Source organism: Miscanthus floridulus, chromosome 1 (genome assembly GCF_019320115.1).
Source record: "Miscanthus floridulus cultivar M001 chromosome 1, ASM1932011v1, whole genome shotgun sequence".
Classification (NCBI taxonomy): Eukaryota; Viridiplantae; Streptophyta; class Magnoliopsida; order Poales; family Poaceae; genus Miscanthus; species Miscanthus floridulus.
The window spans coordinates 189,852,348-189,868,563 of record NC_089580.1 but is presented as its reverse complement, the minus strand read 5'-3'; the positions used below and the strand labels follow the sequence as shown (position 1 = coordinate 189,868,563).

Below are 16,216 nucleotides of genomic sequence, written 5' to 3'. Positions count from 1 at the left end.
GTTTTATTTTGATTTGTTTGCATGAGCAGTGCTCTCAGAATTTATTTGAATTTGCAACTCATAGAATTTTTTTGGGTTTTCGTGTTCCATAGAAATTTTCTGTTCTTTGTACTTTGTTTATTTTCTTTGATTTGTTTGGTTCATGCAATGTCCTCAGATTATTTTGGTTTTTTAATCCATAGAAATTTTTTGTTCTTTGTATTTTGATTATTTTTTTTATTTCTTTGTATTTGTAATAATTTCTTTTGTATTATGTTTATTTGTTCTTATTTTTCTTTGTCCCAATTTATGGTGGATGTAGGTGTTGCATAATCTGAGTGATATTAATGTTTGTTTCACACGAATTTAGCTTGTTTTGATTTTTGAGTGATTTCGCCAATAGGATTACCCACGTGACCATAGGTCCTCAGTCACTTAGATTTTCATTTTCATTCTATTCGTATGATTTGTTCCATCGAATTCCTTGAGTGATCAAAGAGGACATATCACAGATCCAAAAGAGAATGCCCGGCCACACAGCTCACGTGGCTAATGGCTACAACGAGCCCACGTAGACGTAGGTGACTCCAACGCCGCGCGCGGGCCCCCGTCCTGGCACAGGAAATCACCTCCGGGACACGAGTGGCTCTCGTGCAATCGCGTGGCCGGAAGGCCCCGGCCGACCACGGGCGCTGCCCGCCGCAAAGCATCGCCTACTCGCCTAGCAGCTGCAGCGGCAGCTGACAGCTGCCACCAAGAGAGAAGAACCCAGTCCCGCCTCTTCCCTGCCACGGGCCCCGTCTCCTCCGACTCCAAAGATGTCGTCCTCGCTCCTCCCCACCACCTCCGGCGGGACTCTCATCTGCCCGTCTCCGCCTCGACCGCGCCGCCGCCGGTGCTGCCAAGTAATCGCCGCCGCCTCCGCTCGACCCATTTCTGACGGCGTCGGCCGCCGCGCTGTCTCCTTGGCCGGCGTCGCCGCCTGGCTCGCCACTACCGTCGGCCGTAAGTACTACTGTGCTGTGCTGTTCTATGTATCAACAATCGACTCGCTGTCCGTGTCTGTCTGTGGTTGATTTGCTGTGCCCCAACCCCCAATTGCTGCAGGGGCAGACGCGGCCAGTCCATTGGACAAGTACGTCAAGAGGTACGAGTACTAATTAAGCCGTGTCCTTCTCTCTCTCCACCGGAAAACATTTCGAATTGGATTGCTGCAGGTTGTGGCATTTGATCTGCATAACACCTTATCGCCTCTTGCTGTCCCTGAACTGCTACTGTCAGGAAGAAGCTGGAGCCTTTGGAGAGCTACGTTCCGGCTGTCCTGCTGACTATTGACCAATTCGTTGATCTGGGTAATTCACTAGTACGATGATCAGTATCCCACGGTATCATCTTATTTGGCACCTCAGCAACCTTGGGCTGATGCAAAATAAGTATATAATCTTTTGCACCATCATCAGCAAGTATGAGCTGTATTTATCCATAAGAGTCTCCATTACCATTAATTAGTACTTCGATTTGGAGTCCGTAGCGTCTGCCTGCTTGCATAGTTGCATGCTTCTCATCGCACAAATAATCTGTTGAAACTTGGCACAAGCAGACTGCAGACCCATCTTGTTTGCTGCTAGGACTAGAAGTGGAAGTACATTTCTTTTTTACTAAACAATGCTTCTGCCTTTGGCATTTTTTTAAATATATGTTTGTCAATTTTTGAGTGGTTATTTTAATATGATACAACCTATCCATGAGAGATTCTCCTGTATATGATTCATTGCAGAGAAATCTTTAGAATTTGAGAAACCAATGTACGACGAGAGCAGAACATTACTTCGCTCTGGACCGGCATCATCTTTGCGGATCAACATTAGGGCAGTAAGTGTCTATTCTGCTGAATGTTAGTCAACATCACTAATCATTCATAATCTTTCATGCCCAAGGCTATAGGCTGATACAGTAGTTGGATAGAATATCTCATCATGGTGCAATTTCTTGATTCCGAATTATGCCAACCGAATCCATGTGACAAAACAAATGCAGGTGGCACAATATGCTTCTAGTAATGGTCAAGGCAAGGCTGCATCAGACGCTGTGGACGAGTGCTTACGGTAAACATAATTTGCTTTTCCTGAATGCACTTCTTTGCAGCAGAACAATACTTATGAGGTTATGAGATTTGATGCCTGTGGTTTCCTAGAGCATTGGAAGATCTCGACTCACTGCTACTACGTGCATCACGGAATGATCCGTCAGCGGCCGTTGAAACCATGAGGAGCAAGATCAGTGTTGCCCTTGCAGCATTAGACAAGTAATAGCAAATGGAAACCCCTTCTGCATTTCAAAATCAATAGGGATAGTCACTCACATCTTACTTCATTTTGTGTGTGTGTGTGTGTGTTCCAGTCTCTTGCAAACGGTGCCATCTGCAGTACTGGATAAAGGAAAGGCGATTGCTGATGCATACCGGACTCCGGTGGATGATTATGTAGAGGAAAATGCTGCCGAGTTGGATCCCAGGCTGAAACAGTTGGAGGATATTCTTTAAGGCTGAATTTTGTTAGATTCAACCTCATGTAGAGTGAAATGAAGAGAAAAAATCGTAACAACACTTCCTTTTTGCAATACTTCCTAGCATTACCATAGCTGTTTGGGTTACTAAATTCCTCGAACTTTATATGTTTATATACGTTAACATATACAAAGTAGTGCAAAAGAAATTATGTAGACCAAGGATAACCTTAGCATTACTAAACATTTACAACATACATCTAAAACAGATGAAACACTTGAAACATGCGTGTATAGTCATAGCAATATATGCAACATCCAGATCTACTTTTGCAACATCAAGACGAAACACTTACAACATAAGTTTGAAACATCTGAAACATTTGAAACATACGGTTGAAACATGCGTGTATAGCCATAACAACATATGCAACATCCAGATAAAACACTTGAAAACATACGCTTACAACATGCGTATATATATTATCATTGCAACATATGCAACGTCTCAAATATACTTTTGCAACATCCACACGAAACACTTGAAACATAAGTCTAAAACGCCTGAAACACGGTACCGCTGGCGGCCAAGGCCTACCTAGTGGGGAATTGCGGTAGCCAATAAGCTCGAGTCAGGGGACGTCATTCGCGCGCTCCCGCCCGTTGACGTGGCCCGTCGCTCCTCCTCCAATTCTCCTGCGCCTGTCGGCGCGGCCTTGTGTTGCTACTCTAGCGCCGCTGCTCGCTCGGCCATAGTCGTCCAGTGACGTCCGCTCGCAGGGGTGGGGCATGACGCGGCCGGCGATGGAGTGTGCCGCGGTGTGGGGAAGGACACGGCGCGATGGGGGAAGGGGTGCGGCGGGACGGGGCGGAGTGGGGTGGGTGGATGAGCGGTGACGCCGCGATAGGGGCCATGGGGAGTGGGCATTTTTTAGAGAGAGATTGGGGCGGTCCGCTGCGCAGGACCAGGATGCCATGGCTGAGCATTATGATTATTTATTTGCCCGTCATATCTTCCTACCATTCGATCTAATCATGGCGAGTTAAATCGGCTCTACCAAGCTCGTAAGGGAAACCTTATTATTTGTAAGAAAAGTTACGACTCGGTCCATGCATGCATACATTAGCTTGGAAGAGCCAATTTTAACTCGCTATACTTCTATTAGGCCTTATTTAGATGATCATGTATTCATCTCAATTCACATGTGTAGAAGTGGACTGGAGTGGAATTAAATTAAGTTACATTCCAATCCACTCCAACACATGTGAATTGAAGTGGATACACATGCATCCAAACAAAGGTCTTAGCGTTTTATTAGACTTTAACATTAGCTTGTTCGGTTTTGGTAGCTTATGTCATCATACTCATACATACATGTATGTAACAACTTTATTGGTAAGAAAATGAAAATCTTACTGCAATGCGGGGTATTGTTCTCAAATCCCCAGGTCACTTCCCCTAGGGAAACAAGACTACGTGGGCCGGGCCAGGATGAGTTTTGGTCTTTTTTTCAGGCCCACAGAGTAAGATCAGGCCTCGTACAATTGCGCACGATGTGAATTTGATAGGAGAACGCAAGAGACCGAAGGTACGGAGGCGCGAGGAGGGAGTCGAGGAAACGAGCACTGTCGCTCGATCTGGCGTTCTCCAGCATCCATCTCCGCTTGTCCGGTTGCGACGCAAACGCAGCGGCCTCGGGAACCGGAAGCCAAGTTGCACGGATATCAAGCAATCCTTCGATCAAATCAATATGGGCCTGGGCCGCGTTTAGTTCGCTGCCGGATTTGGCGTCGCCGAAAAAGGACACTGTAGCTACACTGTAGCGATTTGTTTTTATTTGGTAATAATTGTTCAATCGTTGACTAATTAGGCTCAAAACATTCGTCTCGCAAAGTACAACCAAACTGTGCAATTAGTTTTTGATTTCGTCAACATTTAATACTACATGCATGTACCGCAAGTTTGATGTGATGGGGAATCTTCTTTTTGTATAATATTAAATTCTAGAATTTGGGGCAACTAAACATGGACAAGCTAAATACACGAGGGTTAGCAAGTTTTGCTAGCCAACCAAAAGATAAACACAATGCCCTGCCCATGCACGCATCATCTCCCTCTCCCCCCCCAAAACAATCGCGCGCCCGCATCCGTTTGGCGGTTTCGGTGTCCCTCTCTGCACCGCAGTGCAGTGCAGCTATCTTGATCGTCAGCTTCAGCCCTGGTTTAGTTGGACCTCAAAATTCAAAAAGTTGCTACAGTATCTGTCACATCGAATGTTTGCGGTCCGTGCATGGAGCATTAAATGTAGACGAAAAGAAAAACTAATTGCACAGTTTAGTGGGAAATTACGAGACGAACGTTTTAAGCCTAATTAGTCAATGTTTGGACACTATTTGCCAAATAAAAACGAAGGTGCTACAGTAGCTCCAAAATCCAAATTTCGTGAACTAAGCCCTTGTTTAGTTCACGAAATTTGGATTTTGGGGCTACTGTAGCACCCTTCGTTTTTATTTGGCAAATAGTGTCCAAACATTGACTAATTAGGCTTAAAACGTTGGTCTCGTAATTTTCCACCAAACTGCGCAATTAGTTTTTCTTTTCGTCTATATTTAATGCTCCATGCACGAGCTGCAAACATTCGATGTGACAGATACTGTAGCAACTTTTTAGATTTTAGGGTCCAACTAAACAAGGGCTAAACAAGGACTCAAAGCAAAAATAAAAGCCAAACACGGAAACAGAGCCAGCGACGCATCACCGCCAGGCACCAGCTATGCTCTCACTTCCTACTCCTATGACTGCGCCCTAGCCCTACTCCTACTTACTCCGTACTACGCACTGTATAGTACAGTATAATCCGTACTACTAGCAATGAAGGTCCGATGGGAGGGGAGGAGGCCTGCCGGAGACGGGAGACGGGAGACGGGAGACTGGAGACGACGTGTGGAGGTGACTCCGGCAAGTCGCCTGCATCTGCATGCAAGGGACAAATCACAAACGTCGTACGTATAGAAGAGAAAGAGAGAGAACTTGCACCAAGGCCATGTTTATTCCCTCAAATTCCAAAATTTGGTACTATACAAAAAGAAGATTCTCCATCACATCAAACTTGTGGTACATGTATGGAGTACTAAATGTTGACGAAATAAAAAACTAATTGTACAGTTTGGTTGTACTTTGCGAGACGAACGTTTTGAGCCTAATTAGTCAACGATTGGACAATTATTACCAAATAAAAACAAAACACTACAGTAGCTACAGTGTATCGACGAAATTTGGCGACGCCGATTCAGTGGGCATCTAAACATGGCCCAATTCTGAATACAGTGTTATGTGATCTTAGCACGTGTTCAGTTCTACCCAAAATCTCAAAAAGTGCTACAGTACCTATTACATTGAAGGTTCGCGGCTCGTGCATGGAGCATTAAATATAGACGAAAAAAAACTAATTGCACAGTTTGATGGGAAATTGCGAGACGAACGTTTTGAACCTAATTAGTCCATGTTTGAACACTAATTGACAAATAAAAACGAAAGTGCTACAGTAGCTCAAAATTCCAACTTCCTTGGACTAAACACGCTCTTAATAGTTTAGCTGGTGGCTATCTGCTTCCAGAATTGGTGCTAGATGAAAACAAAGGAGCGGGAGAAGGAACGCTTTGCCATTTGCGAGCTTCCGGCAAAGGTAATTGGCTTGGATTGATCTTGAGACTCTCAAAACGAATGAGACTGTGTGCTGAACCGATTTCATAGCTATGCTATACTGGCGGTTTCATAGCAATGGAAGGAGGATGCTGGTGGTCAAAAGACCCTGCATTTTTTCTGTTTTCACATGCCCTTATCTAAATCTACTCTATTAAGTGATTCAGTGCAAAATAATGGCTGATATTAATGTGTCTCAATTCAGTGCAAATGCCAGTAGATGAAACTGTCACATGATGTATTGTGTCGGGTATCGATATTAGGGATACCCAAAGCAAGAAAGTTAGCGCTCACGCTGACTTCATCGGATAGCTCGAGACGTATTAAAAGGTCTCGCCCGACGAGGACGCGGGATCCATCTCGTCCGACCACTCCAGGTCCAAGCGTATGGGCCTGGGTCAAAACTCTTACGCCAGGGAAGAGGCTAGCACGCCTCGATGTAACCCGTGGCCATGACGGGCCATACCTGGGGATTCACATCAAGAACAGTGTTGGGCGTGCCGATGCTGTTCTGCCTAATCCTCGTACGGACGCTGACAGGCGCGTCACTTCATCACGACGTCCACTAGGACGGAGTGGAATGCCATGACCGGCAGATAACGCCTGCGCATGACGCCAGAGACGAACAGGGCCACGACATAGAGTGGTCCCTGTTGACATCGACAGGTTCAGCGGGACCCGCATGAAGGAGAAGAAGCACCCGATAACCCTGGAAGCCTTCTTCTCTATCTTGATCTTCTACTTTTCATCTTTTGTAACCCGCGCTTTCTCTTCATCTATAAAAGAGAAAGCAGAGCGTCCCAAAGAGGAGGGATCTGAACACAAGAGCACGATATGAGCACACGGCTGAGCGCCAAGCGAGCTCTCAGCATCCGTTCACTCCCTCCACCAGAGACTTGGGATCCTCTCCCTCTCTCGCCTGTTTGTAACCCCTACTGCAAACCAAGTGCTGGTAACACGAGCAGCAGCGAACTGGACGTAGGGACGTTCCGTCCGAACTAGTATAAACCCTTGTGTCCTCCGAGCACACCATCCGAGCCAGACGCGCATATACAAATTTACTCGTCGGTGGTCCGAAAACAACGACACATTGTTAATGCTGTTACTTATATTATCATTTCCCTAATTGTTCGTGTCGTACATTTTTTAATGTTTTGGAAAAAAATATCTTTAATTTGCAGTGAGCAGTACAATTACTATGAAAACAAATTAGGCTTATAACTTTTTATGTCGATAACTGATTATATTTCCTTTGCACTTTATTAGCTTCACACATGGCTCCATCTGAAAAGGCGAGAGCAATGGAAATGTAACTGTTAATAATTCTGGAGGCTCCCTAGGAAGATGGTGGTACAAGATGTACCTGCCAAAGTTCTTTCATGCACCTCTGCTGGTAAAATCCAACTGCTTGGACAGAGGGTTAGGCTGTTGTCGTACAAATGGTATGTCTTATTTTTTGCCACATGGTTTTCAGTATTACTGATTAGTCCATTTAATGCATCATATCTTGAGATTAAGGTTAAGTTATTGAATTTTGATATTGTTTTGAAGAAAAAATGAAATTAGGAGAATTTTAGAATAGGAAGTGGGTATTAGAAGAACCTGCAAGAAAATGTATGTTTTCGGGCATTTTACAATGAAATTTTAGATTAATATATTCTTTTATATTGCATTCTTTTATCTCTGCATTCCGAGTGCCAAAAAAATGGTTAAATTGCAGGAACATGTAGGCATGTACTAATCGATCTTTGTTCTTTCCACGCAGAATGGGCTTCTGGGTATCTGGGATTATGTTAAGTTGCATGAGAAGATTACATATGATTCTGTGCACCCTCTGCATTCTGAACAGCATGAAGTAAGAGTATTCTTTGATGGTTTTTATCTGTCTCTTTGTTTTTGTGTGCCAATTTAAAATGTTGCAACATAACTTGACCTTGTTCAGGATTGATACCACCAACGATGTGATGATATACAGCTTCCTCTGATGGTACTATCAGTTGCACTGATTTGTATACAGGCATTGGCTCCCCTTTGTTAAATCATTTAGATGATTAGGTCAATGAATACATATATGGATCAAGTTCCCGGAAGAAAACAAATCAGTTAGGTGATCAAGTTCCTGGAAGAAAGCAAATATTGTCCCAGTTTTGGACATGTTATCAATCCTAGAAAAAGATAACTTTGGATACTGCAACCAGTGTGTACAATGATCTACAGGTAAATATATCCTGTCCATTCCCTTTTCTTTTTTTTTTGGGAAAAGTCCATTCCCTTTCTAATATGCAACAAGCAGGATGGTTTTATAGTCTGTATGATAATTAGCTCAAATTTGAGATCTTCTCTCTATTGCAGTGATTTTTTAACAGCAGAGGTTGCCTGTGGTTGCTTGCATCTTGTGGTTGTGTTTTTTTCCTAAAGAACTGATTCATGCTTTCATTCTTTTTTTAGGTCGATGATGTCTGTTGCGCTTCCTCGATACGACTAATTTGTCAACGCATTCAAGATGGAGCGGCTCCAATGCAACCAGCAGCATGGAAATACAGCAGGCAACAGGAAATACAATAGGCATGTGTGCTTGCCGAAGATGCGCAGAGCAGGATGGAGTTCAGGTGCATGGACCTTTATCGGAAATTGGTGGGTAAATAAACATGGGATTGGTTTGAGAGTAACTAAACTTTTTTTAGGACTTAGAACCGACTCCGTAGCTACATTAGTGTTTTACTGTGGTGCATGTTTAATTGATGAGCTATTTCTCTTGTTGGATATACTTACCATTGCAAACTCTGAATTTAACGAGGATCTTTAACCACCATTGTAGTAATCACACTGCCTTAACTTCTATTCTTACTCGTTAGACTAAGACTTATGCAACCTATGTTGATATAATTATTGGTGTGTTCAAAGAATAAGGCCCCCTTAAATGTAGACGCCTACTTTTTGTCTAAGCTTCTAAGTTTGTCGTTCTTAATTCAACTTCATTCTGTTTGACCTAGTCTATAGTACTGATAGAGTATATAGCCATTGCAGGTCCAAAAGGTCAGTTGAATGTTTGGGATGTCTGGACATCACCTGAAGCAATAAGACAACATTGTTTGATGTATTTTTTTGTTAAATTTAGCTGTATAATGCACATTCTTTGAATGGCGTATGTACAGGACATGTTTCTATAATATACTGAAAAATAATGCAATGAATTGAAATCTCTCTTAATTGTCTTCCTGTACTTTTAGTGTGCATCCCTAAAATAAAGTCGTGGCGTTAGCATGGGCACTATACTAATGTTAAGTAGTATACTATAAGGCCCGTGGCCGATGAGGGTTTTTCAGTTTGTGTGAGAAGATCATCTCCGCAGGTCGAGTCTTTATATACTATCGTCCTATTCGTTTGGGCTTGTTTGGCTGATAAGCCATGGCTGAAAGTACTGTTGACTGATTTGGTGTAAGAGAAAAATACTATTTGTTTGCTGAAAAAGTACGGCTTATAAGCCAAACAAGCATAAGCGAACAGGACATATATTGCTATCTTTTATAAAGGCATTGTCATTATTGAACGGCTCATGAAGTTATTTTCGAGAGTACCACGTCAACGAGAATGGAATAGAATATGAATTAAATTATTATTCTCAATGCAAAGTTTTATTCCATTCACTACGTGAAAAATAGTTTGTAGCAACGAGGCTTTTTTAGAGGCGGCTGGCATTGGAGCCGCCCCTATAGTGACGTACTCAGGCTTCAGCACAGTAGCCGTCCCTACAAATGACACAGTAAGGACGGCTGATAATACGAGCCGCCCCTACAAATAAGTCAATTTGTAGGAGCGGCTAGTATTACTGGCCGCACCTGCTGTGTCCATTTGTATGGGCGGCTGAATCACCCGTCGCCCTTACAAATACCCACGATATATATAGTAGCCACCTCTGGCCCGAGAAAAAAATTCCAACCCTAACTCCCTCTCATGCATCCACATCCGCCTCTCCCTCTCCGTCCTCTCTCTCGGCGGCGGCTCCCTCTCTCTCTCTTGTCTCTGCTCTCCTCCCTCCCTCTTCTCTTAGCGGCTCCCAGCTCCGCTCCCAGATCCCGCCGCGCGCGCGAGCGAGCCCCGAGGAGTGACCATGGAGGAGCCCACGGAGACCAGGCCAGCCGGTGCGGAGGATCTCGCGAACGGCGAGCGAGAGCCGGAGGGGCCTCCGCCGGAGGTTGAGGAGGAGGAAGTGGAGTAGGAGGCGAAGGCGGCGCTAGGGTCAGAGTGCAAGCGACGTGTCGAGCTAGAGCCCCCATCCCGTTCCTGCCCCGCGCCTCGCCGAGAGATTTGCGCCGTTATCGACACCGATCTGTCCGTCCGTCCGTCCGTCGTCGGCGCCGGAGAACGAGTAGAGATGGAGGAGATGGCTGCGGCGGCGGCGACGACGGCGAAGGTTGAGAAGGCATCGTCGTACAGGTACTGGGTGCGAGAGCCCGCCGGCGACGCCGCGCCGCTCCTCGTCCCGTGCAAGCTCGACCCCGTCGCCAACGGGAACGGAAACGGGAACCCGCCACCCCTCGGCTCCGTCTGGAATCAGGTGAGCCACGCCCCATCTCGTCTCGTCTCATCATCTCCACCCGTCTGTCTACCTGTGTTGGATTGGAGAAGGAATCGTGTAAGCAGTTGCATTGTGACAAGCTTGATGACTAAAAAGGTCACGAGTTTGTGAAGTCCGTTGTGTCCTTAGTGTTCATCCGTGCGTGGAGTCTGATGGGGTAGCTGACGAATGCTAGATCTGATGTGTATTTCAACTTCCTTTGTGATTACGTATTGTTGATCTGACCGCTGGGAGTACCGTTAGTGACTACCAAATATGATACCTTGGCATGATGCCACTATACAAATTTAGTCACCTTTTGTCAGCAAATACCCTCAGCGAAAAAGCAATCCAATCGACGGAGCTTATTTGCCATGAATTTGTTGCTTGGTTGGCTGATTGGCGCAGGATTATTGTTTCTTAAACATGTCGCTTGTGTTAATGTGCTGCTGCATTCTGATCTTGTGGAATACTGGATGCATTCACCCTTGTACTTGCAAGAAATGTTTCTTATCTTGGTTGGATGAGTGTTCCTGCTGCTTATGGAGAGTTGATTCAATCCACAGACAATTGGGCTGCAGTTTGGGGAATATTATATTTTTATGCTAGATTCCTAAGGGCATAAGCCCTGATTACCCCTGGATCTGGAAGTGAGAGATAGAAAAAGGACGATAGGTGCATGAATAGGGGAAATGCATGTGAAGGGTGAATAGGTTTATAACTTTGAACTAATAATGGGTAAAATGTCTTATATGTGTAAACTAATTGGTACGAGCCTTTTTATTCTAAATGATTTAACACCACATGAATTCATTTCACCCTTACAATTTGGTTTATTTATGTTCACATTGAGTAATCTTATGGCATTGCTCCTATCTTATAATATGATAAGTCCAGCTGTTGTTTTTTTTGGCACCTATGCTTCTTTGAAGTTGATAATAAGAAGAAATGACAGGAAAATGTCTATGCTTAATTTTGCTCAAGACGCTAATCCATACCATCTTAGGAATGTTGCAGCTTTAGATAGAATAAATCTCCTTGTACATGTCTTCAAATTTATGGCTATTCCTATTCAAGTTTTCTGATGCGTTTTTTTACTCTTTGCAGGCTGGAACCTGGGAGGAAAAGAGCCTCAACTCATGGGCCAATACTAGGATAAAGGTGAATACTTTAGTAACCAGCTGTTGGCAAAAATACTTGGCTTATTTTTCTCGAATAGCGCAGGAGAGCTGTTGTCGGGTTCGTAAACCCGGGGTCCCTCGCAGACCGGCTCCCACGCCCAGGCTCAGTCCAAACAGACAGCACGCAACTCATGGGCCGGTCCAAGAGTCTAAAACAATAGGCCAGAAGGGCGGTCCAGTCACCAACTGGAAGGTCTGGCCGAGGAAGAACAGCACCCGCTTGTCGACTACTTCGGCCCACCTCTCCAACCGGAGCGCTCACTTCAGACTCCAGTTGCCTCCGACAGCCTTCTCGTTAGGCCACCCAGGTCGGACTCCGGAACAACCCAGGCATCTGGCGGGTTACAAGTAAAGGAGCAGTGGAATATCACAAGAGGGCTATGCCGACCCCGTCACGAACGACGGACCCGGATTTCGCTCGATCATACCCGCTAGGGAACTCACCGAGCGCGTCACTCGAGCCCGAGCGATCGGGACAAGCGATAAAACTCAGCCCCTCTGGTTGTGAGGAACCGAGGATGGGGTAATGCACATAACTCACACCGACCCCTACTAAGGCCCAACAAGACTCAGGGGCTCAAGACACAAAAAGCCAGGGTCTGCGACCCCGAACTCGCCCCTTCCGACTGCGCTCCAAACACCTGGGTCTGCGACCCCGATCTCGCGCCATCAGGATCTTCGAGCTCCAGCTCGCCCGATACCAAACTAACTAAACTAACTACCTCAATTGCGCGGGCCACACCGAGGCCAGGATCCACGACGCCGCCTCACCGAATCCCACGGCGCGCATCGACGCCAGGATCTGCAAGCTCCGTCTCACCCAATCTCTAAAGCGACTAAACACCACAGCTGCACAACGACGCCTTGGTTGACAACTCCGCCTCGACTAAAAAAACACGCACACACGCCCGCTACCAAACACCCCCTAGACGGTTCTGCCCGAACCGCCCGGGGGCTCTAGGGCTACAGCCGTGGGTGCGCTCGCGCGCACCCGTCGACGAAATGAAAACCTCCCCCGCTGACAACACAGAAAACCTCCCAGACAGTTCTGCCTGAACCACCCGAGGGCTTAGGGGCTACACCCACGGGTGCGCTCGCACGCACCCGCTATCAAGACAAAAATCCCCTAGACGATTCTGGGTGAATCACCCGGGGGCTCGGGGGCTCCTGTCGGGTTCGTAAACCCGGAGTCTCTCGCAGACTAGCTTCCAGGCCCAGGCTCGGCCCAAGCAGATAGCACGCAACTCATGGGCCGACCCAAGAGTCTAAAACAACAGGCCAGAAGGGCGGTCCAGTCACCGGCCGGAAGGTCTGGCCAAGGAAGAACAACGCCCGCTTGTCGACTACTTCGACCCACCTCTTCGACCAGAGCGCTCACTTCGGACTCCAGTCGCCTCCGACAGCCTCACTAATCGGAAGGCCTGGCCCAAGGTTCGTAGAAGCCCTGCTCACCGCTCTTCTACGACTGGCGCAACCAGAGCCGACTAGGACCGACCGACCGGGGACGCCGGCTCAAAAAGGACCAGGGAACAAACGAAGAAAGCAAGGCAGGGCGCACAAATCAAACCATGATACCAGGGACCATACCCTGTACGGCTCCAAGAATAGTACTCTGCAACCTCTATGATACACACATTGTTGTAGGCGTCGATATTTTCCCTACAGTATTGTGGGTGCTATTGACTCCCACACGGTAAGGCTCCTCCACACGCCTCTGGGCATCGACAGTGTTGGAGGCGTTGGAATTACCATACCAAGTGAACATGGTGAAAACCCCTCACATGCCTCTGGGCATCAATAGTATAACAGATACCAACATCTACCATACCTGAACAAGACGACGTAACCTCCCACATGCATCTGACATTCTACAGTAACATCAATAGTGTTGTGGGTGCCTATCATTATCTTGTACCTACCAGCATGGGCAACAAAGCTCAGTAGTATACGTACCCCCACCCATTACTTGTAAAGTCATCCCCTTTATCTATAAAAGGGGATGCGCTCCCTCCAAGATAACTCAATCCCTTTAGATTCAGTAGATCGATCAAGTTCACTAGCTCACAACCACAAAACTGCCAGGTTCGGACCTCAGGCGCACGCTTGAACACTTAGCCTATAGCGGAGCTCCTGTCGCTCTTGGCCCTTCCGACCGAAGCCGACCGGACCTCTTGTACACCCCATCTTTCTCCTTCTCGTTTGTAACCCTACTACAGACTTCGAGCACCTAGGCTCAGGAATAAAGTCATCGACCGACTCAAACTGGACATAGGGCATATTGCTTGAACTAGTATAAACCCTGTGTCATTGAGCGCCAGGCCACCTTCGATCACAACATACGGCAAAACTACAAATATTTACGTATTGGTCACTTTCTGCACCGATAGTTGGTGCCGTCCGTGGCGGGCATAGGTGATACAATTTGCTTTGGCTCGCTCGAACTTCCCTCTCCCCCACCGGTTGGGATGCGGGTTCCACCCATCTGAGCCATCCTAGGCCTTCCTCTTTGAAAGACTGGACTTCGTTGCCGACCAGCTCGGCGTACTACACCTTCGCGAGGAGGCTCATGTCCTAGCACCCGTCGGAGGGCCGCCCTCCATCGACTCTGGGACACACCCGCCGACGAAATGAAAACCTCCCCCGCTGACAACACGAAAAACCCCCTAGACGGTTCTGTCCGAACCGCCCGGGGGCTCGGAGGCTACACCCGTGGGTATGCTCGCACGCACCCGCTGTCAAGACAAAAATCCCCCAGACGATTCTGGCCGAATCACCCGAGGGCTCGGGGGCTCCTGTCGGTTCGTAAACCTGGGGTCCCTCACAGACCGGCTTCCACGCCAAGGCTGGGCCCAAGCAGACATCACGCAACTCATGGGCTGGCCCAAGAGTCTAAAACAACAGGCCAGAAGGGCAGTCCAGTCATCGGCCGGAAGGTCTGACCGAGGAAGAACAGCGCCCGCTTGTCGACTACTTCGGCCCACCTCTCCGACTAGAGTGCTCACTTCGGACTCCAGTCGCCTCCGACAGCCTCTCCGATCAGAAGGCCTGGCCCAAGGACTACTTCCGACTCTGACCCCACGTCTCCGACCGGGGTTCGCAGAAGCCCTGCTCACTGCTCATCTCCGAACTAGCGCAACTAGAGCCGACTGGGACCGACCGACCGGGGACGCCGGCTCGGAAAAGACCAGGGAACAAACGGAGAAAGCAAGGTAGGACGCACAAATCAAACCACGATACCAGGGACCATACCCTGTATGCCTATAGGAACAGTACTCTGCAGCCTCCCTAACACACACAGTGTTGTAGGCGCCGACATTTTCCCTACAGTATTGTGGGCATCATTGACTCCCGCACGGTAAGGCTCCCCCTACATGCCTCTGGACATCGACAGTGTTGTGGGCGCCAGAATTACCGTACAGAGTGAACATGGTAAAAACCCCTCACATGCCTCTAGGCACCAATAGTATAGCAGATACCGACATCTGCCATACCCGAACAAGATGACGTAACCTCCAAGATGCATCTGACATTCTACAGTGACATCAATAGTGTTGTGGGTGCCTACCATTATCTTGTACCCGACGGCATGGGCAACAAAGCTCAGTAGTATACGTACCCTCTCACTTGTAAAGCCATCCCTTTTATCTATAAAAGGGGATGCACTCCCTCTAAGATAACGTAGTCCCTTTAGATTCATTAGATCAATCAAGTTCACTAGCTCACAACCACAGAACCGCCAGGTTCGGACCTCAGGCGCACGCTTGAACACTTAGCCCATAGTAGAGCTCCTGTCGCTCTCGGCCCTTCCGACCGGAGTCGACCGGACCTCTTGTACACCTCATCTTTCTCCTTCTCGTTTATAACCCCACTGCAGACTTCGATCACCTGGGCTCAGGAATAAAGTCACCGACCGACTCAAACTGGACGTAGGGCATGTTGACTGAACCAGTATAAACCCTGTGTCATTGAGTGCTACACCACCTCCGATCATAACGTACGGCAAAACTACAAATATTTACGTGTTGGTCACTTTCTGCACCGACAGCTACGCTTCATTATATTAAGAAGAAAGATGGGTTAAGAACCCTTTACAACGCACACCGCACACCACACTTTTTGACTAATTACATTCGCGCCCGTGAACTAGCTGTCGAGGTGATCGAACCATACATGCTAACCATCAGGGAGTGGGGGCAGTCAGGAAGGACCGCTCCCGAGCACCTGCCATGCACCATAACCGGCGCTCCTCCCCTGCCGCGACAAAAAAAAATACTTGGCTTATGATACTCC

At 47.1% G+C, this 16,216-nt stretch overlaps 1 protein-coding gene and 1 long non-coding RNA gene across 3 annotated transcripts; both read left to right on the top strand.

The window, feature by feature from the left end:
• The first annotated feature begins 631 nt into the window (after positions 1 to 631).
• LOC136506464 (uncharacterized) lies at positions 632 to 2,598 on the top strand. Its single transcript, XM_066501396.1, has 7 exons — positions 632 to 984; positions 1,087 to 1,126; positions 1,261 to 1,331; positions 1,757 to 1,851; positions 2,017 to 2,084; positions 2,174 to 2,284; positions 2,380 to 2,598. Exons 1-7 carry the CDS (start codon positions 798 to 800, stop codon positions 2,519 to 2,521), a joined length of 714 nt encoding a protein of 237 aa, XP_066357493.1. The 5' UTR covers positions 632 to 797; the 3' UTR covers positions 2,522 to 2,598.
• Positions 2,599 to 5,417: 2,819 nt separating this feature from the next.
• Positions 5,418 to 7,609, top strand: LOC136506458 (uncharacterized). 2 transcript variants are annotated; one of them, XR_010771596.1, is made up of 3 exons: positions 5,418 to 5,487; positions 6,102 to 6,170; positions 7,454 to 7,609. It is a non-coding gene; the product is annotated as an uncharacterized lncRNA (long non-coding RNA). The 2 variants fall into 2 exon arrangements; XR_010771597.1 differs by lacking the exon at positions 7,454 to 7,609 and adding an exon at positions 6,393 to 6,723.
• Positions 7,610 to 16,216: the final 8,607 nt, after the last annotated feature.